Source organism: Brachyistius frenatus, unplaced genomic scaffold, assembly GCF_029030835.1.
Source record: "Brachyistius frenatus isolate BFR_SWC_R1_liver_20210118 unplaced genomic scaffold, ASM2903083v1 Contig_55, whole genome shotgun sequence".
NCBI lineage: Eukaryota > Metazoa > Chordata > Actinopteri > Embiotocidae > Brachyistius > Brachyistius frenatus.
In genome coordinates this window covers 786,550-812,755 of record NW_027210654.1, presented here as the reverse complement: position 1 = coordinate 812,755, position 26,206 = coordinate 786,550, and the positions used below count along the sequence as shown (strand labels likewise).

At 44.2% G+C, this 26,206-nt stretch overlaps 2 protein-coding genes across 3 annotated transcripts in view; both read right to left on the bottom strand.

Moving 5' to 3' along the window:
* The window catches only part of mical3a (microtubule associated monooxygenase, calponin and LIM domain containing 3a), an 84,254-nt gene extending 62,419 nt beyond the window's left edge, over window positions 1-21,835 (bottom strand). The window contains exon 1 of the mRNA XM_069705257.1: window positions 21,606-21,835. The gene's annotated coding sequence lies outside the window, so the exon portion shown is untranslated. The remainder of the gene's footprint in view (window positions 1-21,605) is intronic.
* A 2,166-nt stretch (window positions 21,836-24,001) lies between these two features.
* LOC138624770 (UPF0606 protein KIAA1549) overlaps window positions 24,002-26,206 on the bottom strand; it is a 40,617-nt gene continuing 38,412 nt past the window's right edge. Inside the window, exon 22 of one of the 2 annotated variants that reach the window (XM_069705254.1) lies at window positions 24,002-26,106. In XM_069705254.1, the coding sequence (XP_069561355.1) occupies window positions 25,867-26,106 (240 nt within the window). In that variant the 3' untranslated portion in view covers window positions 24,002-25,866. The remainder of the gene's footprint in view (window positions 26,107-26,206) is intronic. The other variant, XM_069705253.1, reaches the window with a different exon arrangement.

The following is a 26,206-nucleotide window of genomic DNA, read 5'->3' as shown; positions in this document are numbered from 1 at the left end:
CCCACACGTCTGTAGACGACCACGAAGGTAAAAGCACAGGGAAATCGATATACAGGGGCATGGAATAAGTCGAGCTTAATATAATGCCAGATACTACCCAGATTCTGATGAATAGGTCATAAAAAAATTGGTTCAGCAAAAACAGGTTGTTTGCCTCAAATAATGATAATTACTGTGCTTACTGCTCATGAGCAATGTCTGTCTTTGGTAGCCAATCAAATAAATGTGAGTGCATCTCCAGACATGCTTATTTTTCAGGGTTACACAATACTATCTTCAGGGACCCTAAAAAAATGATCAAACTTTACTCTTCTTCTTGTAACTTATCTGTTTAATGTTTAATTGTAAAGTAGCTCTATAATTTTTGTGAGTCAAAAGAAGGACTTTGTAACTCGGATGATAAAAAAAAAAAAAAAAAAAGGTCATAGATTGGAAAAATGAAAAAGCATTTCTGCAGTTATTGTCTACAGCTCTTTGTTATGTAACTGAAAACAGTGACGTTGCCTCATATGTCTCACATGTTATTGCAGTACTGAGGTTCAAATCTACACTCGTCTAAAACAGCAACATTTTGACTTTGAATGAACCTGCATCAAGAAAAACTCACTGTTCCAAACACCACAAAGACATTCCCCTCATGAGGCCTCCAATCAGAACAAGCTGCCCCAGTTGTATTGGCAATAATTTGCTAATTAAACCAGCCACGGGGGGACACAGGGTGTCAACTAAGTCTAGCTGTGTGAAAATTAGCGAGAGAGAGAGAGAGAGAGAGAAAGAGGGGGGGAAAAAAGGACTAACATTAGGAGTCATAATAGATCAGTTTCACCATATTATGAAATATTATGAACTTGGTTCCAACCACGCCTCTGTTCACTATTGAGGTTTGTCATCAGCCTTTGACTGAGGATCTGTTGAAGCTGAATGAAACCTACAGACAAAGGGTTGTCTAACTAAGGTGAGGCAGGCTGCACACATTCTCAGCATCACAAAGGAATTACACATGATGTCACCCCTGAAATCTTCAAAGGCATCTGTCATTTCTCATTATCAAATACAAATGACAATGGACTGCATCAAATCGCCTTTCGTTTGCTTATGATGGAGCAGGCGAAGGAGGATAATAATGGCGGAGTACTTACTGTACTGTAGGGGAAGACAGACCCACGCTGAAGATCCGGAAATGTATTCCTCTGAATGGAATTGTTCTCTTTCTCTTTCCTTCCTCCCTTTCCCCTTCTCTTTCTGCCTTTCCTCCTGCCTTTTCTCCGCCCCTCCGCCCTCCTCCTCCTCTTCTTCTCACCACAGCAAGATGCTGCCTGGACCAGTGCTCGTTGTCATGGTAACCGAGACTGGGGGGAGGGGGGGATTCTCATGTGACCGGATCTCCTTGAGCACTGATTGGCCGCCGGACTCGTTGAAGTAAGGAGGGGGAGACGGGGCGGGGGGTTGGTGATGTCACACGCCCACCAGTTCACAGATTGGAGGAATCCTCGGCCGGCCGCTTGCTGCGAGCTCACACAGACACAATGGGCTTCTTTTTAAGGTGGGGTTGATGGGTTGATGTGAAGCGGGATTGTTCCACTGTCAGGATGATCCTACTTGACTGACTGACTTACAGGACGCCTGACCTGCTGATGTGAAATGTCTTGGCTCGAGCTCTGACACAGCTCTCTCCCAATTCCCCCTTTGCTGCTGCTCCCACTGAAATACTCCCCAAAACTGCCAGGGGCCAGGATGCAGACATAATACCAGTATGTTACAAGACATACAAGAGCACCCACATGTGGCAGCTTGACCTGCTGAACCACAGCACTTCAGCTTCCTACAGCAGCTGCAGGGTGCTATTTATAGCACTGCAGGAACTAGACAGATGCACAACTGCTGTTATTCACTCTCAGGCTCAGTAATGTTCACAGTGCATGCAAAGGAAAACATTTACAGTACAACCATTGAACTTTTTGGTCATTTAGAAATACACTGTAGAGACAGGCTGCCGTGCTGATAACAAGTAAAAGACCTGAGTGTGTTTTTCTGAATGAAACGATAACATCAAAACTGCACACTTATCTCTATGTGGTGCTTAAACGGTGATATAAATACAAAAACTAACAGAATGCTGCGGGCATGTGCTGAAAAGCCTAAATGCCATAATTGCATAGTGATAAGTTCTTTCATATACTTTAGACTTCAGGAAAAGATGAAAAACTTGGCTCAAGGACAGCAGGAATTAAAGCAGCATTTAGCTGTATAGTGAGACAGAAGAAACTTTTCTGTGTTCATTGAAGCAATACAAAATATCAGAAAAAGGGTTTTTACACGCTGTTTGAGGGCAAGTAGGTCTCAATTTCACGCTCACTTCAAACGATGACATGTGTAATCATGGGTCCAGACTTGTTATGCAGGCTGTTGCGTAACGGTCTGGGACCCGTCCTGGTTCGGCCAGAAATGACAAATGATTTTGTTCTGGGAGAATCATGTTGGTTCCTCTGAGCTGATTTCAAGTGTTGTAAGGTACTGAGCAACTTCAAAATAAGTCCCACTAATCCTGAGCTGATACAGTCCTGAAAGGTGGTGGTCATCTGGATAGCTTAATTTTGTATTTATTTATTCATGTTTAACTCATGGACAAAAATAGATACACACCTTTGGCTGACTTGTGTCTAAAGACATTTCTTCTGTCTTTTCTGCCTCACACATTTGAAATGAAATAAAACAGAATATATGGAGTTAAAGTGAAAACTACATCAAAAATATTCATCTGCTTCTTGAAAATGGGCAATTTTTTTTAAAGAAAAAAAACTACAAATAGGGTCTAATGCATAATTTCACTGTGAATATAAAACAAGTAAATGTGTTTTCCAGACGGTTCTTGGCTCTTGACTCTTTTCTCAATCCATTGTACTGTAAACATTGTCAGAATCAATCAGAAATGTAGCTCAAACAACATTCTCCAAAGGCAAGCGGCTCTATGCATAATGCACTCATTTCTCATCTAATGCTATGACTTGCCAGTGACCTTCATTAATAAAACATGGCTGGCTGTCGAGAAAGCCATCTGTGTCTCTCAGCACACACTGCCCACGTAAAGGTGTTATTCACTCTAATCCCCAAAAAACTTCATTCTAAATCACCGTATGTTTTAATCTTTGCTGCAAGAAACACTGTTGAGCACTGTTCTAATTTCTTTTGTCCTGATTTTAATGAAAGATATGCTGAGATTTGTTCATAAACATAACAAAATGGTTACTTAAATTAGAGGTATTACAACAAACAAAAAAACTTTTTTTTTTTTTTTTTAGTCCAATGCTTGAAAAATGTGCTTGTTATGTGGGTGAGTGCGCATGTGTGCATGCAGGTCTTAGTTTATATGACAGTTTATATGCTACAGTTAATGAATCCCAAATAAAAAAAAGAACATCATGTCTGTGAAATTCACATATTAAGGTTGTCACTATTATTTTTACCCAATTCTCTCAAGTCTTACGCTGTATACTGCCTTCTGTTTTCCTATCTGAGCACGAGGTGGAGGAGATGATGAGAGCAGGGATACTAATAGGTGACCTCATCATGTTCATGGCCTGCCATCAGGAACCTGTTACGGGCCAGTGAGCACTGAGCTGCACAGGAGGAGGAGGAGGAGGAGGAGGAGGAGGAGAGCTACTTGTAGAGCAATGGCACCATTAAATGTTCCTCATAAAATGTATATATCTCCTGGTGTTTGGTCTTTACTTTTTAAAGCACATGAAATTTGACTGTAAGAAAATATCATGGCATTAGAGTAGGCCTAAAGGTTTTTTTTTAATTATTATTAATCAAGAAAACATAAGATTAAAGCTGACTCCCATATTTCATATGGTTATGTATTGAATTGTTAAATAATCTGTTATTTGATCCAAAGAAACCACATTCAGCGCAACAAAATATTTCCATTAAAATAAATGAATCGGGTTGTTACGTGAGAAGCAGGAACATATCCCTCTAAATGGCAACAAAAAAAGTTCCACAACAAATGATCTTGGAAGTGGTTTGTTAAAAGCAAAAAATGAGGAAAACAAGTGATGTGGGCCCAGAAAACAGGTCACTTATAGTTTATTTGCACAAAGAAACTTGGTCACTCAATTTGTCAGATCAGCAAAAATCTTGCAGTTTGGTAAATTGTCAAAAAGTTCAAAAACAGACTCATGACTCAATAGGAGGCACAGAGGCAAATTTAAAAAGACCCGCAGAGAACTGAAACAGCAGCAAGACTCGCTTCATAGATCAACGAGTTTACAGATCATCAATCAATGAATCAATGAATGAATGCAAACAACAAAACAGCTGCTATTGAATTTGCGTGTGTTTGGATCCAAGTTCGACCTTCAAAAACCTGATGGGAGAAAGTTTGTGTGGACAAAACCAAATGAAGAATTTCAACCAGATCGGACTAAATGTAAGACAAAGCCTGGTTTAGTGGATTTTTTTTTTTTTTTTTGTCAGGATAATTATCCAAATCGTAGCGGCCTGTTGAAAAAACATGTTGCCTGGGAGATAATCAAAGTCTTAGAAAGGTCCTTTCAGAGCACCCTCACCTAAATCCCTTGGAGCACCCGAGGGATGCAAGAAGATCAGCTTGTCGATGCTAATGCGCATGAACTAAATGCTTTGCAGGCCGAGACATGGGAGGAAACTTTCACCTCAGCAATCACAGACAATACAAAGAATGAGCCAGTTCAGAGTAGATACGGCATGGTTTTGTAGGCATGAAGAATAAACATGCATGTATGTTTTTTGGTTCAGCCCGGCGCATTTTACTTGCTAATAACAGAAATGTGCGATCGCCCTCTTATTGCTTTGTCATTAGTGTAAAAGCAGGCATTAGAGAATTAGTGGACAACCCAACAAATACCCAGAGATGTATAAATACGACACCGGTTCCCAGTAAACTGACCACTGACACACCAACAGACAGACAGCTCACCGAGGCCGGCGGCACGCGAAGCTCTTATAACCCACACATGAACACAACGCGAACCCTCTTAGTCCAAACAAGTGATGTTGAAAAAAAAAAAGGTCTTCTCAGAGTCACGTCGGTATTTTGGGTAACGTGAATCCAGCCTGCGCTGTGACTTGAACATTTAATTTCCTCCGGGACCAGTGAGCACTAACCCTGTGCAAACACCACGTAAATCTGCCCCGGTCCGCCGGCCCTCGAGCACGATGGGTAGAGGGAGACATGGGGAGAGGAGCGAGCTTGTGTGTGTGTGTGTGTGTGTGTGTGTGTGTGTGTGTGTGTGTGTGTGTGTGTGTGTGTGTGTGTGTGTGTGTGTGTGTGTGTGTGTGTGTGTGTGTGAGAGATGGTAGGTGGGGGGGGAGGGGAAGGGGGGTCCGACAGAGGAACGAAGTCAGTGAGTGAAAACACGTCTACAGTCAGAGAAAGAGGAGAGAGAGAGAGAGAGAGAGAGAGAGAGAGAGAGAGAGAGAGAGAGAGAGAGAGAAAGGGCAGACAATGAGATCGGGTTTCGGGAGGTCCGGCTGCGCCTGCGGTCGGTCTGGGCCGCTCTAAATTTAACTGCGTGCGTTTGGGAGACCTCAGACCGGGGCCGCGTGAGGACCGAAACGGCAGCGGTGGTCGGGGTGCGGCCGGGCCGGACCCGCCTCTCGCACACTGCGGGACGTTTTACGGAGTCCGTGAACTGTTAACACGGCGGGTTATAAACCCAGCGCTTCCTAAGGGGGGGGCGAAAGTCGCGCCTGTGACCCCGGCGTCCCCGACCTCGCCGTGACCCTTGACACAGACGCTCCAAGCCTTAAGTGTGGCTGAATGTCATGGCGCTGGATCCTTTTTGGGGGTCGAAGGTCAATGCGGTAGATGTCTGCATTGTCTTACTAACATGCTTAACTGCTGTTTTGCAGGTGTAATGTTCACCATGTTCACCATCTTAGTTTGGCACGTTAACATGAACTAATTAGCATTAAGAGATGACCAAAGGCATTGCGAGGTCGAGGGGGACGTAAATGTCGAGGCATTTCACTCAAAACCACAAATGTAAAAGCCTCATAGAGGCGGTGAAAGGAAATTTCAGGCAATAATCATCAGACTTAGACGGATACACTTATGGGAACCGTCTGTATCACAGTTGGTGGCAATCCCCATCCGCTCAATTTGACAGACCAGACCTCAGTTTAAGGCGATGAATTTAACAGCAACGTACCTCTTCATGAATGTGCATCTCTGTTACCGTGTGTATAACCCAAGGATTGTTTCACTGTTAACAGCTTTGCATGGTCTTCTCCTCTGGGTGCACCACAAATCAAATTTCATTCACCTCAAGGACAGATCCCCCTGAACAGATTAAACCACAGTCTGCTTGGCGAGACCAGATGCACATGGAACAAATACTTGCTTGGTCAACGGACTGATTTTGTTCAGTTCATCAGAATAAATGTTTGCTGTTGCGACAGGAAACAGTCCTAAAAGCTACAGTTCATCACTCAGGGCAAGAAATGTTGTGGGTCACTCATCAAGAGAATTAGTCTTCCTGCACAGTTTAGTCGGTTGCACAGGATGTGCAGACACTAATTGAATCTCTGTAGTGAACGCAGTCGGGGCAGGGCAGCCTTGAGTGGTCCTGGTGGGATTTCTGAAGAAGTGCTCTTTCTGTATCTGTGCACAAGCAGGAAGCACATCGAATACTAAACTGTATCTGAAGGCCACCTAGTGTGTAACGTACGAAGGAGCACTCCATTCTGCACAAGGGGTGTGTAAGTGACTTTGCCCTTCAAAATTTAAGCCAATTTTCGTGACTACGTACCTGCGAGGACTCAACCTAACGAACCAATCCCTGTCGGGCAGCTCTGGGCTGGCACAAATAAGGCTTGAAACCCGATCAGTTACCGTGGCAACCCAATTTCCATCCTGCCCCAGCCAATGTGAGCATTCGGAATCCCGTTAGCTTAGATATAGCCAAGTATGTCACATTTACTTTCCATTTCCAGAAAGATACAAGTTATTGGGAAAATGTACTAATATTATAAATACAATACCAACTTGAAAAAAAAAGTTTGACCTTTCGCTGTCCGTTCAGAAACTTTTCCAGTTCAGTGTTTTGTTTTTACACAACGAAATATTGGCCAACGCAGACACAAACACCTTCCCCGGTTCTGGAAAAAAGGAGTGAAGGCATCAGCTCTGCTCATTAGGTCCTCAAAGATTAAACATGTTGTACACTGCCCCATCCACAGATCCACAGGTCCATTCCTGTTTTACTCCTTCTGCTCTCCTCTGCATGCAGTAACCTTAACATAACATCTTAATTTAATGGGAAGTCAATACGGTGGGAGAGTAAAAACAAGCCAGGCACAACAGTGCGTGAAAATGGATAATTGCATCTAAATCCATGGAATCAGATGGTTTAATGAGTTGAATTACATTTTGCTACGGGGTTATAGTGACAATGGTTGAGAGACAATCAAAATTCTGGTTCAGTGCACATGAGCCATAAACTGCACGTTAACTTTACAAAAGTTAATTAGTTATGATCATGGTTCTTTTTGTCATGTCACAGGTCTAGTTATGCAATAGTGATTAAACACAAGCTCACATGCTTTTTTTTTACGGGCCATGTATTTTATGTTATATTGATGAGTCAGGTATTTTCTGCATGTAGTTTGGTCGTATACAGACTGGCTGCTGCAGGAAAACATAGCTGCAAAGACAACAGAGCGCACGCAAACACTCTCAGTCAGGACACATGAAGGTCAAACTCCATTTTCTTTATTGAAGTACTTAGAAATAAACATGTTAATGCAATAAAGGAATATGTTTTTCTAAAAGATGGCTGGGAAAAAGAACGTGGATCTATATCCTGTCAGCAAATTACAACCCTGTCAGTCTCTTCTCTGAGAAAAAACAGCTGACTAATGATAACCCTCTAAATCCAACGCACTGTAGAAAGATCTATTAGTGTATAAATGTTCTCGCATTATGTGGCACATGTACGTATGTGTACGTTGGGATCAAGTTCTCAATTTTCATTGAGCAATTTTCTTATGAATACTTGCTCTTGCAATAACATCATTTCATATGAATGCAGTATATTTGAATCTGACTTTTTACAATCTTAAAGGAAGAGCCAACCACAGTTTCACAGTTTAGTTCGGTATTCATAATGAGTACAACATTTGTGTGATGTGTTCTGTGACTCTAGCAGTTGCTTCCAAAAGAATGAAAAAAAAAAAAAAAAAAAACCTCACACTAGAAGAAACTTGACGTTTCAGTCTCTCTTATGAAACACCAAACTTTAAGACCTGCAGTACTCCTTACATGCGGGTATTCTTGGTATTCCTTTCGTATACCCTGTTAAGCGTTTGCCACTGTTACTTTCCATGCTTCCTACAGAGCGTGTGATTAAGCTGTCACAAAACAAATACCGACTGGTGACTCTAAACAATTTGTGCTTGGGACTAGACCAGAATTTTAATTGTACTCTGCTCTGGACTGCCAAGGTGCCCTCACTCTGTCTCCAGTTCCCCCCCCCCTCTTCTGCCCCCTTTTTGACGCTCTCTCTCTCTCTCTCTCTCTCTCTCCCTCCCAGTGTGACGATGAAGCTGCTGTATGCTCACCCTCATTAGACTACTTCGCCATCAGCAGGCACAAACCGGTCAGTAAACACACATTCTGCAGCGAAGCTTTTTCATTACAGTTGGAGACAATGCGGCGCTTCAGCTGCAGTTTACACAATGACCCCAAAGCTTACAAATCAATTCCCACATACTGCACAGATCGATCCACACTTAAGGATCTGCAGGAGGATTTTGTCCATCCGTAATCGAAAACTTGAGCTGATCACACGAGACAACATAAACTGAGCTGAAAGTGCTGCTCTCTTAATCGGCATCGAAGGTGAAATGCGCTCGACCCGAAACTTTGACAGTTTTCATTTTTTCAGCTTCCGTTTTTACTGCAGCTCGTATGTGCGCATGTTGACTCATTACTTCCACAACATGCTGAGGTCATGGTTTCAGTCCCGAACTTGATACAAAGCAGCCATGACGGTCGCGTTCCACGGCGCTCACAATGAGCCTGTGCACGAACACATCCCGAGGACAGAAACCAAACCACCCTCTGTCTTTACAGAGACCCCAAAACAAACACACGCGCACGCCTGTGATACGTATGCGTTCATGCACAGCCAGTACCTGCTGCTTACACAAAAAAAACACCGATACGTTCCCATGCTTTTGTGTCCATGATTCAAAATTTGCATTATTGTTGCAAGAGGCTGAGTATTACAACAAGCAGCTCCTGGGACCAGTGTATTCCTTCCGGTGTTACATCTCGTTGACAGTTCTTTTGGATTTTTCAGTTATTATGTCCAACATTAGAGCCAAATTCATTTGCTGCATGAAGTTCAGATGCTTGAAAAGCTCTGAGGTGAGTTCGTTTTATGTTCCCGTAATGATGATTTTCTCAGATCTCTCTGTGCCACGCGTCCACGAAGTCGCCTCCTGCCGTCAGCCCCCTGAGTCAGTTTCTGTGAGTCAATAACACAACAGGACGTGTCTGCAAGATGGGGGTGGCTGCAGAGTCCGGTTACAGTGCTTCAAATTTGAAGTACACGTCGAAAAAAGAAAAACCTGGCAACGTTTTCTGCCGTGGAAATGCTGTGGATGGAAGCCTTTCCACTGAACATCCTGTGGCGATTCTTGAGCTACATTTTATTTGACCAAATATATCAGAATTACCCATCTAAGTCTTGTTCTGGATGACTTTGTGCACACGTACATTATATACTGGGATACCATAGAAAGAACACACACTGCAAGGAGCAGATGGTATTTTCCCTGTCTGATTATTGACAGGTTTCAGTTAATGGTGCAGGTCATAAGTGACAGCATAAATGCTCTTTGTCAGTGAATCTCCTAACAGGGTTTCTAACACAATCCATTACTGGTGTCCGATAGCAACAAATTGATCGCACTCCAATTAGACACGAGTTATACACTCAGGGTGAATTCTCAGCTGTTACTCTTTTAATGGTTTATTTGTAACCACATTAGTATTGTTTGGTATTGGGAGCTATATGTTGTAATAGTGCAGTAGCTGTGTTGCATTCTCGCTTTCCTTCACTCGTACGCTCACCTCTCCCACTGCTCAGCTCTCCAAATTCTCACAGTGCACGTTATCGAACCAGATCTCTGCCCTCTGTGTCGCCGATAAAGAGCAAACACACAAGTATCGTCTGCAGCTGTTCAAATATTGTGACATGTGATCTCTGGCTGCCACAAAGAGCGCTTGTAATGAGCGGCCGGGACACAAAGACTAGGTGGGGGGGGGGGAAGGGGGGGTCAGGGAGCTCATCGCTGAGGCCTGTCCCCAACTCTCGGCACATGCACAAACACACAGCAGTGTATTTATTGTGCATTCTGCTGCACCTCATGCAAAGTTGTTGCCCCTTATCCTCTGAGAATTAGAAAAAGAAAGTCGGCACACTAAGTGTCTGCTACTGTTTAAAGTTTACCACCCACATTAATCATATAAATATAAATGAGGAGATCAGAGGAGCAGCATTATCCGCATAAACCATATGTTGGATAAACATGACACTGAGCGAACAGACATCTTATCAAAGGAAGGCAGAGTAATGGAAATCCTTATCTTCTGGAAGAACAAAACTCCTTTTGTTCTGCTGTTTGTCCTGCATTGTCACTCCTTGACAAGACATTCAGAGCCATTTATTCATCCCGCTGCCAACGCTTGTGTTCTGTGCTCTTTGCAGCTTCTATCACACCCATAGATGAGGATCAATGAGACAAAGCCTCAGTCTTTATAAGCCCCTCTCACACCATTTCGGAGTCAGGCATTAAGTCCTTCCTTCATCACCTATAACTGATACTGAGAATCAGAAGGGATTATTTGGGGGTTCCACTTATTAATATCGGGACGGGTGCTTTAACGTGGTCAACAGTCAGGATTAATAGAGCTGAACCGACAGAAACTCAAATTTCACCAGCAAAAGACTCCGGTGAGCTCAGAGCAGTATTGATGGAGGCTGACACATGACCTGTGGAGATGCAGCGCAACAGGACTTTAGCCCAAAAGCAACTTAATGAGGCTGTAAACTTAAAATACAGCATTGTTTCGAGCTAAATGTCAATATCACTATTCAATTTAGCATGCTAGCGCGCCAGTGTTTGCTAATCAGGATTCATTTGGCAGGTTTTTTTTTACTCATAAAATAAATGAAAGTTTTGACTCAATAGTGGCACTAGATTAAAAGATGCGGGATCGTCAGTGTTACAATTCATACAGGAGAACATGAACGTCAGTGCAAAATATCTCTGATCTTTCCCAATTGCAGTAGAGATATTTTACTCAAAACCACATGTGTCAAACTCAAAGTGGGGAAAGAGGAAAAAAAAATCAGGTGATCCTCAAACACATTAAGTCATCCGCTAGAAACAATAACCATTTGTATGAAGTGATAGGTCGACGGGGCCATCGCTGGAGCCAAAAGTAACACAATGAAGACTGCTTACACACAAGAAAGACGAGCAATCCAGTTTTTTGGATAAACAATTTATATGTGTAGTGGTTACAATAAAAAGCTAAGAGACTTTAATTAAAATACTTCCCAGTTTAATTTCATTCAAAGTTCATTTAATCATGAAACTTCCAGACTCTTGCATTATGAACCCACAAAAAGAAAAAAAAAAAAAAAACATGTACTGCATATGATGATTAATGTTACTTACACTTCAGAATGTAGTTTTAAAACCTTTTGGCAGGATTACAACACAAATATCTCTGATTGGAATAAGCGACTGTTTAAACTTTAAACGATTCTATGTGTAGTAAAAGCGACAATGCGAACAACGTCACGGCCAAACGTATCTAACGGGAAAATGAAAAACAGATCAGCGGCGCATGCAACCTTTTAATTACAGTAAAAAAAAAAAAAAGAAGAGAGAATCACGTCAGAGTCCAGCTATTCTGATAATCCCAGAGCTGAGGCATGACCTCATTGAAGAGGCCTTGTAGGGTGTATGTCATGTTCGCTTTTCTTCCTGGCCTGATGAGGCTCCACAGACTTGGCTCCACACGCAGCACGAAGGTATGAAATAATAGCTGGATCTGAGGAACCTCTGGCACATTTGGGTTACAGCAGTGTTTCTGGTTAAAAACTAAATGTGACTCAGTGAGACTGGAAACAAGCAAGTTTGTATGAGAAGCTAATTATTGGAGATAGAAGATTTACAGGCTTGCTTGTTATATTGCGATACATCTTCCTGTCAAACTGCAATTCTGTGACATTATGTTTGAAAGCAGGGTCTTTTCAAGAAGACAAATAAGACAAAACAAAAGCAGTTTCTACCGGGAAAAAAAAAATCTTCTCCTAAATTAAGATAAGTATAGTTTGAAATATATGATGCCTTCTACTCTGAAATAAGGGTTGGCGTGAAGGTAAAGCAAATAATGAGTCATAATTATGGCTATGAGTCATCTTAAATCCACAGCACAGTGATCTACTGTACCGTACACTACCCCACAAAAGCAGCAAAGCTGAAAGCTGAGAAAAAAATAAGTTTTTGTTTTGTTTTCAAGAGGGTTAGTTACCATGTTCAGGCTTCATACTGTGCTTTTATTTAGGAAAAAAAACGCCACAACACAACAGCTACAGGAGGGCAAACTGATGGAAATGAATCGTATGAGTCATATGAATTTTAAAAAGCTTCAGTAGGTGGACATTATATTGGCATCCATGTGTACAATGCCAAGTTTTGCAAGTCGTATCCCTCGACTGTGGATTTCTGTTTAACTGAGACTTGAACCTTGAAGATGTAAATGAGTGAATCACATTTGGCTCGCTGCTCTGTCCTGACATCTTCTCTGACCTCTGACCTCAAGTCTGTACTCCCCCTCATCTCTGAGTGGAGCTTATCATCAGGAGAGGAAGGGAGAGGTTTCTATTATCACCTCTTAAACCAATTCCACCCCCTCCAGTCAAAAGAAGAATTCCACTGAGTCATTTTAACATTTGCAGTGAGTCAGCAAAGAAGCCAAAATTACACGACAGCAATAGATTTCCCTTTACTTTAAGTTAGTATACTTCACCTATCAAACAGAGGCAGCGCTGGCATGCAGCTCGTTTGAATGCACAAGAACATAATTACAGAGTGTACGACTTGTATACAAGCTGGATGTCACCCAAAAGAACAACACTCCTCTTAACTGGGGCAGGCATCCCATAATTTTATCATCCAGTGAGGGTGTGGAGCGTCAAGTCGGGTAAGTCTAAATCCCCGAGTCAGCCTTTCTGTGGTGTCATTTGAAGGGTTACCGTGGTAACTGTGCGCTCTTGGACAGTGGTCCCGTCAGCAGCTCGTCTCCGTGCGGCTGTTTTTACAGCAGCTGTGGCTGCTATGATTTGTGAAACCGTATATGATCTTCTTCTCTAACCTTTAGAGAGACACAAAAAAAAAAAAAAAAAGCGGCCTCAGACAGATGTAGACGCGGACAAATTTCAGAGAGGTCACGTGTCACCTCGTTAATTAAAGGTCCCATTTTTTCATTAATTCAGATTTCTGTTTCTTTTTTTTTTTTTTATTATGAAGCAAGTCTGGGTGATTTAGAAATACTGTGAAAGTGTCAAAACGCTCAGCTGGGAGAAATGCACATTATTCGGCACCTGCGCCGTTTGGATTTTCCTAAATTTGTGATGTCACAAACTCTCCCTCATATCATAGGTCTGCCCTCAGCGGAGCTCGCTCACCAACCTCTTGTGGCTGAAAGAAAACAGTGAGCAGTTGTTCAATTGCCAAACTAGAAACCCTTAAGAACAAAGAAAACCTGTGATTGGCCTGGGCATGCATCACACAGCCAATCAGAAGAGAGGGTCACTGATATCAACGCACCTTAAACGGACACAAAACCTCCTGTTCTCGGTAGAGCTCCAGAAAGAAGCTTAAGAGAGACAAAAAACTATACTAAAAGTGTTTTCGGGAAATTAAACCACACATCCATCTTCTTATGGATACCAATCCTGCAAATAAAACACTGGAGAAGTGTAAAATAAGGGACCTTTAAAGACTAATATGGGACAAGCTGAAGCAGGTAAGGCTGTACTTCAATGCACAGCTCCGTGCTGTAGCCTGAAATGAACCCAGTGTCCCACGTGTGGGAAAAAAAAAAAACCTGCTGGAGGCGAGAATCAAAAAAACAACAAAAAAAAGAGCCCAGCCACACCCAGAGTACCCAACCACACTGAATAGGACTTCACACAGAATACATCTGTGGCAAAGATGATTCCCACAGTCCATGTGGCAAGTTGGCCGCAGCTCAAGCGGTTCAAGGAGGTACGGAGATATGGATTATGAAAATGGCAGGAACATTTATTCTCTGTACGGTCCCTCCTCTTCTCCCGCCGAGGACCGCTCACGGTCAGCTCTCCGTCCGTCCGTCAGATGTTGAGCCCGCATGAGCGCCCAGCTGGAATTCCCACCCTGTCAGACGGCCTTTCTTTAATCTAATACTCCGCCGGAGCTCTTCGTCTACACAGTGCACATCTCCACAAGGACGCTGTACCCTGACAAAGTTTATGCGCAAGTAAACCAGCCCGTTGTGTAGTTTTGGATCGTTACTGGGTTACATGAATGTTTGTTTAGCACTGTTGTGATGAAGAATCCCCGTCCAAGAAGCAGAGCGGGGCACAAAAGTCAGACGACACTGAAAACAAGACTTGATTTTTTTTTTTTTTTTTTTTCCGAATAAGCTGACACTATGAAGACAAATATTTTGAAGTTTAATCCAATAAAAAGGGGTAAAATAATGACTTCATTCTTTCCAATTCTATTGCATATACGGATGGCAGTGCTTCGCTGTCAGTGTTTTGTTAGTAGCACTTACTGATGCCTGCTGCACGTTGCGTGACTTTTACAGTTAAGTTTACAATCGGTTCCTCGCGCTGACCCCGACTGCACAACGCCGCCTGGAATAATGGGTCTCGTACGTTATATTTACTTACGCCGATATTTTTTTGGTACGCTTGTCGCTCCTAAACATCGGATTCAAATGCAAAAACAACCACTTTTCGGCGACATTTTTTTTTGTCGCGCATCGGCTGGCATTTGTTTTTCTCTCGGTGTCGATATCTAACCCTCCGGATTACGAGTAAAACGGAAAGTTATTTTCATCACTGCGTGACTCTTGTTGTTTTGATTGACACGCCGTCTGTCCGAAAGTTGAGTCCCGTGAGATTGGGAAGCAGAACCAAGAGGGGGGTGGGGACGGGGACGGGACAGCTGCAGTGAAGACTTCGGTCCAGCTTGGACTCTCTTATCCCATCTGCGTGTGTGTGTGTGTGTGTGTGTGGACATGAATCATATGTCTGAGTGTGTGTTGCATCTATTTATGACCATTTGACCCCGTATCTTGACCCCGTGCCAGCTCCCCGCCCGCCCCTCCTCCCCCGGCCTGTGAATGTGTCGAGGCGTGTAAATCGCTCCTTCGGCTCGTCTCACAGTTCAGCGATGCCGTGTCCCGTTTTCTGCCTCTCTGCCCTCTTGAGCCTCTAATCTTTACTCTCTGCTGACCTACTTCACACACGAGACAGCCGACTCACCTGCACACGCCCATAAAGTACATGTTCAGAATGATGTAACAGGCAGACAAGAAAACACACACACACACACACACACACACACACACACACACACACACACACACACACACACACACACACACACACACACACACACACCTGCAGGGAAATTCATGCTGACACTTTAGCATACCGTTTTGTTTTTTTTTGCGCATAGGACTAATGTTTCTGAAAAAAAACCCATAAAAGCTTCATGTGATTAAATGTGCATTCTTAGCTTGTATTTTGTTTTTGTTTATTTAGTTTTTGTCCTTTTCGGTGGCGGCCCAAACGAGCTAAAAACACGGCGTTATTACCTCGTAGCGTTGAATGTGGCTTACGTGCTTATAAGCGAGCACTTCAGCCAACACGGTCAATGCTGGGAGCTGTAAAATCCAAAAAGGCAAGCTGAATGACTTTACAATACTCTGTTGAAAGAAATAGTTGTGATATTTCTGTGCAGGTTAGTTGCAGGTTTGTCCTCTGACCTACAGTATTGTTAAAAAAAAAAATATATATACTGATCAGAACAGCACTGTGTTTAAACGTCGATTTCACCAATTACACTTTTGTTCTGTAATCTTTGCCACATTTTTGGCGGCTTGCAATTTTGTGGAATTTCCACAGATCGCCACTTTAAAAAAAAAAAAAAAAAAAAAGGTAGAAGCTCTGCTGAAGGTATTACGGCACAAAGTCACTCTTTGTAAATAAAACGTACTTTTTCACAAAAAAAAAAAGACCTTCTCACTTACAACTTAGCAACCTCTCAACTTCTCTCACCATCAAAACAAACAGCATGCAGGTGGACCAGGGAGAAACGGCAAAACAACAAGTGACCGGGGAAGAAAGGGTCGATGGGAAAATGTGGTCTTAAGGGAAGTGCATCCATTAGTAGCCTAATTCTCATACAGTACGTGTTCGATTACACACATTGAGTTACGACAGCCTTGCAGTTCATTTTTGTGCGCACGGACGATACGTGTTGAATTAATGTTATTTAAAAAAATAATTTAAAGCGCTTGATTTTTTTTTTTTTTTTTTTTTAAAGAACACGCAGCTGATGTATTTTATATCGCAGTCCCAAACTGTTTCATGAAGCTACTCAGGATTTATTTTGGGACTGAAGTGAAGGGATTACTCACGAGTCCTTTGTTATTACGAGATAGGAATCCTCGTGCACGTTAATAAGAAGTTAACATGGACGCCGAGTGAAAGTGAGATTATTATAAATACGGTGGCGACTTCTAAACAAAAGAACATGCAGGCGGCGGAAAAACGCATCAGACAAGAAGAAGGAGATCTTTTGGAGCTGCATTTCACGGCTCTGAAGTGTAAACTACAACAGATGTGTCGTTGTCTGTTCGGAACGCCACAAAGAAAAACCCCAGGATGTTTTATGCTCAAGTCATCGTTGAATTTGATCGCGGTTCATTTGTTTACCGACGTGCACGACTGTTCTCGCGTGAAGCCCCGCGTGAAGTCACTGTCGTGGTTAATGGTTTTTTTTTACCAGCGTGCGTTATTGTTATAATAGTTGTCGTATCAAAAAAAAAAAAAATGTCTGTGGACGTTACACGTGCGTTCAAACAGAAACCCGATACAAAAGTCAGAAGACACGGTCATCTGGCGTCCATATGTTTCCTGCGCAGTCCGGTGAGCACGTAGCTCATAATCAAACATTGGCCACTTTTTTTTTTTATTATTATTATTATTATTTAATAGCAACCTGTTATTTTTTTTTTTTAAACTCGTCTTAAAAAAAACAAACACGTTCTTAAAATGTCTGCAACAGTTGCAGTTCTACTTCCAGAGATCCTCTTGATCTTTGACAATGAAACTAGGTTGTGTAAAGGTCCTTCAACGTGTCCTCAACATTCCCCAGAGACTAATAACATTCATCCACGCTTTAAGGATCAAAGTGGAGCGACGAACTCGAGTCCTGTAGAGTCCAAAACAAAGTCAAGTCATGACCGACTCGGAGCAGATTGAAAAAAAACAAAAAACAACTCAAAAACAGTGACTCCCTCTGCAGTGATGAGCTAATAAGAATTACTTCAGCTGATATGCATACATTTTTTTTTTTTTTTTTGTTTTGCAGAGTTAATGAATACAGCAAATAAATCAAATCGGTGTTTTGAGCTTATCTGTGAATATTTTTTTTTAGGAATCTTTATTCTATACTATTTAGCATTTCATATTTATGTATGCAAATACATTACTATGAAACGCTAAGTTTCTTCACGTACAAACTAACAAATTTGGAGAACTCGTGCCAGGAAATAAGAATGTTTTGTGGTCGCAAAATGCGTTAACTCAAGGGAGGCGTTCATGACTGCAACTCTTGACTGCTGACAGTTTAAAAATGTTTGGTTTTTAAATAAGGCTGCCAAAACGGAGAAAGATATATACCGTACAAATCCAAATCAAAAGAGTGATGTTTTCTCACAAAAAGCAAGATTTCTCTCTGACGACTCCTCCCGTTTTTGTTGTTGTTGTTGTTGTTGTTGTTGTTTTACTGCTTTACCCAGCAGTGGATGCTGAACGCAGCACACTCCGTTTCGCTGATGTCGGCTGATGAGCTTAGTTCGACTCCCGACTCCCAGCTCGGTGGGAACGCGACTGAAATGGCAGTAACAAACCCGTTCAACAGAATGGATTTCCCTTTGTATCTGCTTTCGTATGGTAATATTGATTAGATTTGCAGGCGACGAGATAAGGACACAGGAGAGTCGTCAATTAGATGCGGAAAGTACAAATAAAAAGGAGTCACTTGCAAACAAGACAGATAACAAAAGAGATTTTTTTTCGGAGCCTTCTCGACAAAAAACTTTCCGGAGCCACAATGCAAACGAGAGGAAGAGGAAAATCTTTTCTTTTTTTTCCATCAATAATCGACTTCAAATGCTTGAATGTTTCTTACTTTCTCATAACCCGCGTCGGGTTCGGGGCATCGTTACCCGAAAGGTTTAGGATTCTGCAGCTGCTCCACGGACGCCATCAGATGAGAGATTCAAAGTCCTGCGATCATTCGCGATAGTGTTAAGTCACGGCCTGTCCGCATCAAGTCTGCGGGGGATCGCAGTAATGACACTTCCTTTTGCGATTGCAATAACCTCTTCCTCCTACTTCAACAACCAAATGAACTAAATTAGAAAGAAATGACGTACGTGATAGAAAACACGCTGCGGGTTGTTGTTGTTGTTTTTTTGTTTTTTTTTGCCGTCGACCGTGAGCCGCCCAAGGAAGGAGCAGCCAGACGAGACACAGTACGCCCTGCGGGGTCCATCTGCTGACCAACACACGGCTATTAAGAGAAATAATGGCTTCTGGGGATTACATGCTGATTATCGTCCGGACGGTTCACAACCACAACACAAATTCTAAAGCGCCTCTAAACATAGAAGACACACAGGGGCTGTATTTTGTCGCACGTGCATAAAAACACAAAGCCAACCCAGACAAACTACTGAAATGACTTATTTTTGGGATAAGATTCCCTTTTTCCTTCCTTCATTATCTTTACTGCTTCGTATTTACGTTTCCTTTAAATCTGCAGTTCTGTCGAAGGATTAAAAAGGTGCAACTCTTTAACTCTACGCACACACACACACACACACACACACACACACACACACACACACACACACACACACACACACACACACACACACTCTTTTAACAGTTGCTGGGCCGGTCCCGCCAGAGCTGCTGCTGCTGCTGCTGCAGGCCGGCCTGAAAACATCCAGAGGCTGAGGTCTGCAGGACGGCACTGCAGAGAGATCCGGTGTCGGCCAACGGGGATTAACGCTGTCAGAGGATCAGCTGGGGCATACCGGCTGGCTTTATGAAGTTTAACAGAATGCCACTGAACTACATGACGCCTAGAACTTTTTGCATGTACGTGGACAACACAGCACACCTCGTTTGCACATTTCTAGTCATTTTGAGAGGTATAAAAGCTTTTGGACCGGAGCGAAAAGCTTTCTAAAAAAAAAAAACACAACAAAAAAAACCGTCTTGTTCAAACGAACCGCTTTCAAGTGCAAAAATACTTTCAGGATTGCTGGCGAAATAAAGACAGAAACATCCAAAGGCACGATCGTCCGCAACTTGAGGATTCATCTCATTTATTCGGGAAGGCAACAGCGGAGGAGCCCGCGTCTCCTTCGCACGTCACTCCACCAGCTCTCTTATGCAGCACAGTGAACTTGTTTAAATGTGTCAACTTTTTCTGGCCCGGGAAGAGGGGGTGGGGGTGGGGGGGGGTGGGGGACGACAACAACAGTTCGGCCTGTGGAAGACGCCCGGCAGCAGCTGACAGGCAGGATCAGCATCTGAAGTCGCAGCAGAGGGCAGCTGCTGTCCCAGCAAACGGGACGCTCTCCTATGAACGACAGCTATTCACCTCCCCCTGAAACATCACATGAGCGTCACATAACCCTCCTACTCGGCGCAGCGCACAATATCACACTGTTGTCTTCCGATACAGTCGAGCCTGGTGTGGAGGGAGGGAGGGAGGGAGGGAGGGAGGGAGGGAGGGAGGGAGAGATAACCTGCGCTGTGACCTTGAGGACACGAGGGCGAAAGAGTTTGTGTCGGCAGGAGTTACCTGACGCATCTGAGGCCGCCGCTCCTGCTTCTGAACTTAGATCAAATATAGTTCTGTGTCGTAGCAGCAGCAGTAAGTAGGGCAACACAAAGCCACCGGCAACAACAACAACAACAACAAAAATCATTTTCAGTCTTTACCCTTCTCTAACCTCCACTTCTCTTTCCCACAGCTGCTTGTTCATCTGCTTTGAACACAGACGATGCTGGAGGTCCATGTTTCACTCCTCTTGTTACGTCAGATGCTCACGGCGCGCGCGCACACACACACACACACACACACACGCACGCACGCACACACTCGCAAAACTAGAAGCTTCTCCTTCTGCATCTCTAGCTCAGAAACCCACCACGCCTCCGCGTCTGGCTGCGTTTCCTCACATCAACGTCAGACAGAGAAATGAGAAAATTACCCAATTACAGGGCAAAGATAACCTGCACTGCCTGGTGGAGGAGGAGGAGGAGGAGCAGGAGGAGGAGGAGCAGGACGATGGGACAGGCTGGATGGAGGGTGGTGTGTGTGTGTGTGTGTGTGTTGTTATTAAAAAGAAGCCGCAGGCGTCATCATTGCTGGATTTGTGGTCAAAAGAAGAGAAGATCAATAAAAAATAACAATTGGTAGCATAATGTATTGAATTCGAGAAAGAAATATAGCCTTTCAATCGCCCTGTAAAATTCACACAAACACCCGAGTGACACTCTTAAAAAGTGAAAACGGTGACATCCATCCCTCGGTGGCGTCAGAGCCAGGAGCGGGCTCGACGTCCCGCAGGCTCGACGTCCCGCGGGCTCGACGTCCCGCCAGTGCTGCTGCTGCTGCTGCCGCCATCGATTCACACTGCAGGCAGCTGCAACTCCGCGAGAGGATTGCGTAACAGAAAAGAGCCCCGCGCCTGTAAACAAGGAGGGCGAGGACCACAAACTCCCGCTGCAACGAGTCACGGCCGTGACGGCGGCGGGCTGTCGCGAAACGACTCGCTCCGTTCACCGTCACCGGACCGCAGGAATGTCATCTTCTCTCGCAGGCGGCTCGAGGAGCAAACACGTGCTCCGGTGACACAAACATACACGCGTACGGTCATGTGTACGCGCGGCGCACAAATTAGTCTGCATTAAGTGCCGTCGTCCCCGGGGAGAAGCACCCCTCCCCCCACACCACCCCCACACCCCCACCCGACACCCCCGGTTAGAAAAGCAAACAGCGTCTCTTGGTTGAGAAACTCTCCCTAATTGCATCTATAAATTCCTGAGATGTGACTCGTGTTACAGTCATACACAACACACACACACACACACGTGCAGCTACACGCACACACACACACAAAACACACACACACACACACACACACACACACCAGCGGATCGCAGTCTACTCACAAGTGCTTCTCAATGCTGTGCTGGGATCAGTGAACAGGAACCAAATCCTCTTCTCTCATCCGTCAACGGATTTTCTCTCACGCTCGTGCTCCTCCGTGCTCCTCCGTGCTCCTCCTCCTCCTCCTCCTCTCCTCCGTCTTTCACCGGCAGACTGGGAAGCGAAGAGACGCGAGAGAGATCTGCAGTGCTGAAACTCTTGTCAGTATGTTAATACCTGGATGTGCCTCCTTCTCCCCTCCTCCCTGCCTCCCTCCCTCCCTCTCTCCTCCCTCCCCCTTAGCGGTTTTGTCTCCCAAGGTCAGTGGGTAGAGCTGCCTGCGTGACTCCTCCCTGAGTGGACAATGCCCTCCTCCGGGCTGGACAACCCGGCACTAATTACCATCATGATCCAGATGGACTCGTGGGTGTGCTCTTGTTGTGTTGTGCTGCGCCTCGGCGGGGTCAGACCCGGACTCAGACCCGGACTCAGACCGGGACTCAGACCCGGACTCAGAGCCGGGACTCAGACCCGGACTCAGACCCGGACTCAGAGCCGGGACTCAGACCCGGACTCAGACCCGGGACTCAGACCCGGACTCAGACCCGGACTCAGAGCCGGACTCAGACCCGGACTCAGACCCGGACTCAGAGCCGGGACTCAGACCCGGACTCAGACCCGGACTCAGAGCCGGACTCAGACCCGGGACTCAGACCCGGACTCAGACCCCGGACTCAGACCCGGACTCAGAGCCGGACTCAGACCCGGGACTCAGACCCGGACTCGGCCTGCTGAGCCGAGACGGGACGAAACACGAGACGGGATTACAGTTGTGAAGGTGGGGAGTGGGGTGGGATTAGACCCCCCCCCCCCCCCCCCCACCCACCCACCCCCACAAGGAGAGGCAGCGAGACGGGATGGGACGCTCTTTTAAAAACTCTTGCAGAGATGGATGCGAGTGAATGAGAAGCGGAGATGACGGCACCCCCCCCCGGGTCACGCGGCAAAAACCCGCGCGTCCGCAGGCACCGAAAACCTTCACCCCGCGCGTGACACAATCTTATGAGACATATCCGTGGATAAATCAAACGACACGTTCACGTCAGCCCGAAATATAACACACCGTGGGTGGGTGTGTGTGTGTGTGGGGGGGGGTGTCATCTCTTTGCTGCAGCGTAATTCTCCTGTTGCCAAGAGTTTAAACATCTCGAGGACCTGCGGCAGATCAGACGCGAGGAAACAACATCGCAAGTAAAAAAAAAAAAACAAAAAACAAGTGACCGATTTTCAAAAAGCTTTTTTTTGTTTTTTTTGTTTTGTTTGCTTCATCGACTAAATAAAATCGGCATTTCTCATTTTCCGGAAAAGCATTTGCTCCCGTTTCAGAGCCGCAGGACGGCAACACGTGTGTCACTGCGTGGTCTGGGAGGACCGAGTTGTGTGCGCTGCAGTCCAACCTCCCGTGGAGTCAGCTCAGGAGATTTACCGGACATTTAGCTGCATCAGAGCCCGTGATGGGATTAGAGAGGAGAAGCATCTGACGCGATGAGGCAGAAGTCAATAATATACGAGTAGGAAGGACTAGAAGTAAAAAAAAAACAACAACAACAACAACAACAACACCCGAGTTGTGGTGATTCATCAATTTCTTGCATCATTGATATTGGTGGACATGTTGCCCGTTTCCATGTAACTGTATAAACACCGGCGCCAATTTATGTCATTGCTAAATACTAATAGATACTTTTACTGGATAGAAAAACAAAGCAAAGAGTGCGAGTCTTTGTTGCGCGCGAGAGGGCGTTTTCTTGTCGTGTGCTGACACCCGCTGGTTGTTTTTGGTAACTACAACACGTGTTTGATATCGCGTGAATGTGACACGAGCGCGTTCAAATGAAACTGATAAAACAGAATCAAATCTAATGTCATTCTGACTTTGTTGCTGCGCTTAAAACCCCAAAAAGACACATCAAGTGACAGATTATTTTGTATTTCAAGAATTTCGAAACAGCAAAAAAAAAAAAAAAAAAAACCCCGAAGAAATACAACAATTTAACATGCAGCGAGAATCAAATGTAAAAGTTGGGCCAGCCAACAGATCGTTTTTTTTTTTTTTTTTTTACAAAGTATGAAATATAGAAAAAGAAACAAGCGGAAAAAAAAAAAAAAAAAGAATACAACAGAAAGCAACTGAGGATGAACACGAGGTGTAGTTACAGTACAGAACCAGCAGATGGAGGCATACGGCGTGAGAGTCATAACACAAAACCGGAACAGAAGAGGTGTGATGGTCAGCTAGAAAACGACAATGTCACCGTGACTTGGATGTTACTTCATTCATTTACAATCCGTTTGCCAAAAATATCTGCAGACAACAGCCATGAAACATGAATGATATTTTAGACTATTTAAAAAAAAAAAAAAAAGATATAATTTGGGCATCATTTTCTGTCCGTTGGTGCGCTTTAATCAGTTGAAGTGAGTCCAAAAGGCACAAAGCACGGTCGCTCTGGTGACATCCGTAGATCGTTTCAACTCGCTGCCAAAAGTCAAGTCTTTCGTTGGAAACATTTATCACCTGCCGGTAAAACACTCCAAATAAAAAACCCAACATATTTTCAAGCCCTGCTTTAAAAATCCATACTTTTCTCTTTTATTTATCATTTAAATAAATTAACATTTCAGGCCCCAAAACATCACAACATGTCAGGGGATTGACATGTCAAAAAAAAACAAAAAAAACAACAACCCTGGAATGATTTCCAACCAAGAGACATGTAAGGTGAACACGGTTACATGAGGCGAGGTCAGTCCGAAGCCATTTAAAAAGCATATAACAATGACAACAAATACAGTACACTTTTTTTTTCCTGTACCAACAAAAAAAAAGAAGAAAAAGGCAAAGCAAACTTTGAATACTGCATGAAACAGAGAAGGTGTTCAGTATATAGTCAATACAGAAACTTGTTCAAACACAATACTGGCGTGTAACTTCCCCTAATTTACAGTTCTTCCACGTTACCTTTTAAATTCTCTTTTTACTGATTAGTCTGCGAGGAGTCTCTTTTTTTGGAAAACCTGAGCTGTACCAAGTAGTCTGCATACAGTGCATCGGATACCAACCAAATACTGAGTACATTCAGTACTAACTCTCCATAATTGTCAAGTAGATACCATTGTATAGTTTTTATGACACACCGTTGCTCGTATCTTTAAAAACTGCGTCGGAAATTTAGTGCCGAGATTTGTATCTCGCGGTCATTTTTTTTTTTTTTTTTCCTTCCTGCTTTTCTATCCATCAATTAGCTAATAATACACACATTAAAAACAAGGTACAAGGGGGAAAAAAACAAGTAGGTACTGTAAGTTAAGAGGTCAAAAAATATCAACTCAGACTAACACTGTTCCACTGCAATAAGTAAGGAAAGAATAGGTAGTATTAATTAGTGTTGTTAGCGTGTACGGATGCCCCTTTGCGCCTGCTATCTGAACTGGCTCGCTGGCTGTGAACTACACCTTAGCTGTAGGCTCCAACAGTAGAGGTGGTCAGTTGAACTATATCACAGTGTCAAGGCATAGCATGGCTCATCATGGCAGGAAACAGGAGGTAGCACCTGATGGTAAAAAAAAAAAAAAAAAAAAAGGGCCTGCACGGAAAATAAGAAACGACTCTGTGGAAGCTGAACGGAAAAAAAGACATCTCTTAAAATGACGCGAGTTTCAGGGGTTATTTTTGTTTGCGAAGGCGACGACGTAAGCGTGAAAACATGACGTAGAATACCGAGTCTGAGGAAATGCAGCAAAAAAAAAAAAACAACAACAACAAAAAAATATCTCAAATAGGTCCACGTAGGTCAAATAGGTCCCAACGTGTGGATCCACAGTAGCCAGAACCTGACATTATCCCTCCCCGATCCACAATGAGGTGCAGGACTGAAACACAGGCACGACAAGTCCACAGATGTCCTTTCCATCTCTTCTCTGGTCTGGCATATACTGTTCGAGTTCTTCTTCCTTTCATAACACTGTCTCTGATTTGATCTAATTCCCCACCAACCATCCTGTTATTCATCTATTCATGAGGCCGGCTCCTTCGGGTGCCAATCTCACCGAGCCACCTCCACACTTCAGTTTAGCAGGACTATCTCTCTGCTGTACAGCTTCAGGGACTTCCATGGGAAGCATCGTCAGTTCGGGCGAAGCAGGCGGGGGGGGTGGGGGGTGGGGTGGGGGTGGGGGTCAGTGACGCGACTGGTTCGAGCTGGAGACCGAAAGCCGCGGCTTTCAGCTGTGGTAGCTGGGAACAGCTGCCTGTTTCTGGGAGAGACGCAACAGCTCCTCCCTGATGGCCTTGATAAGGGAGGCAGAGGAGTGGGTGGGAGGAGACGTGTCCAGGGGTGCTGGGGCCGTCATGTAGCCCACCCCCGGGGCGTCCAGGTGGGAAGGGGGAGCTGTCGGCTCCCTGAGACCACTCCTGTGCATCTGGAAGATAGAGGAGGACGGGTGGTCAGGACACTCCAGGAACTGAAGGCAGGGAGGAAGGCCACACAGGAGGGGGGAGGGGGGGAGAAAGGGAGGGAAATAGATAAAGAGAGTATCAAGTGACAGAAATAGAGAGTGCGAG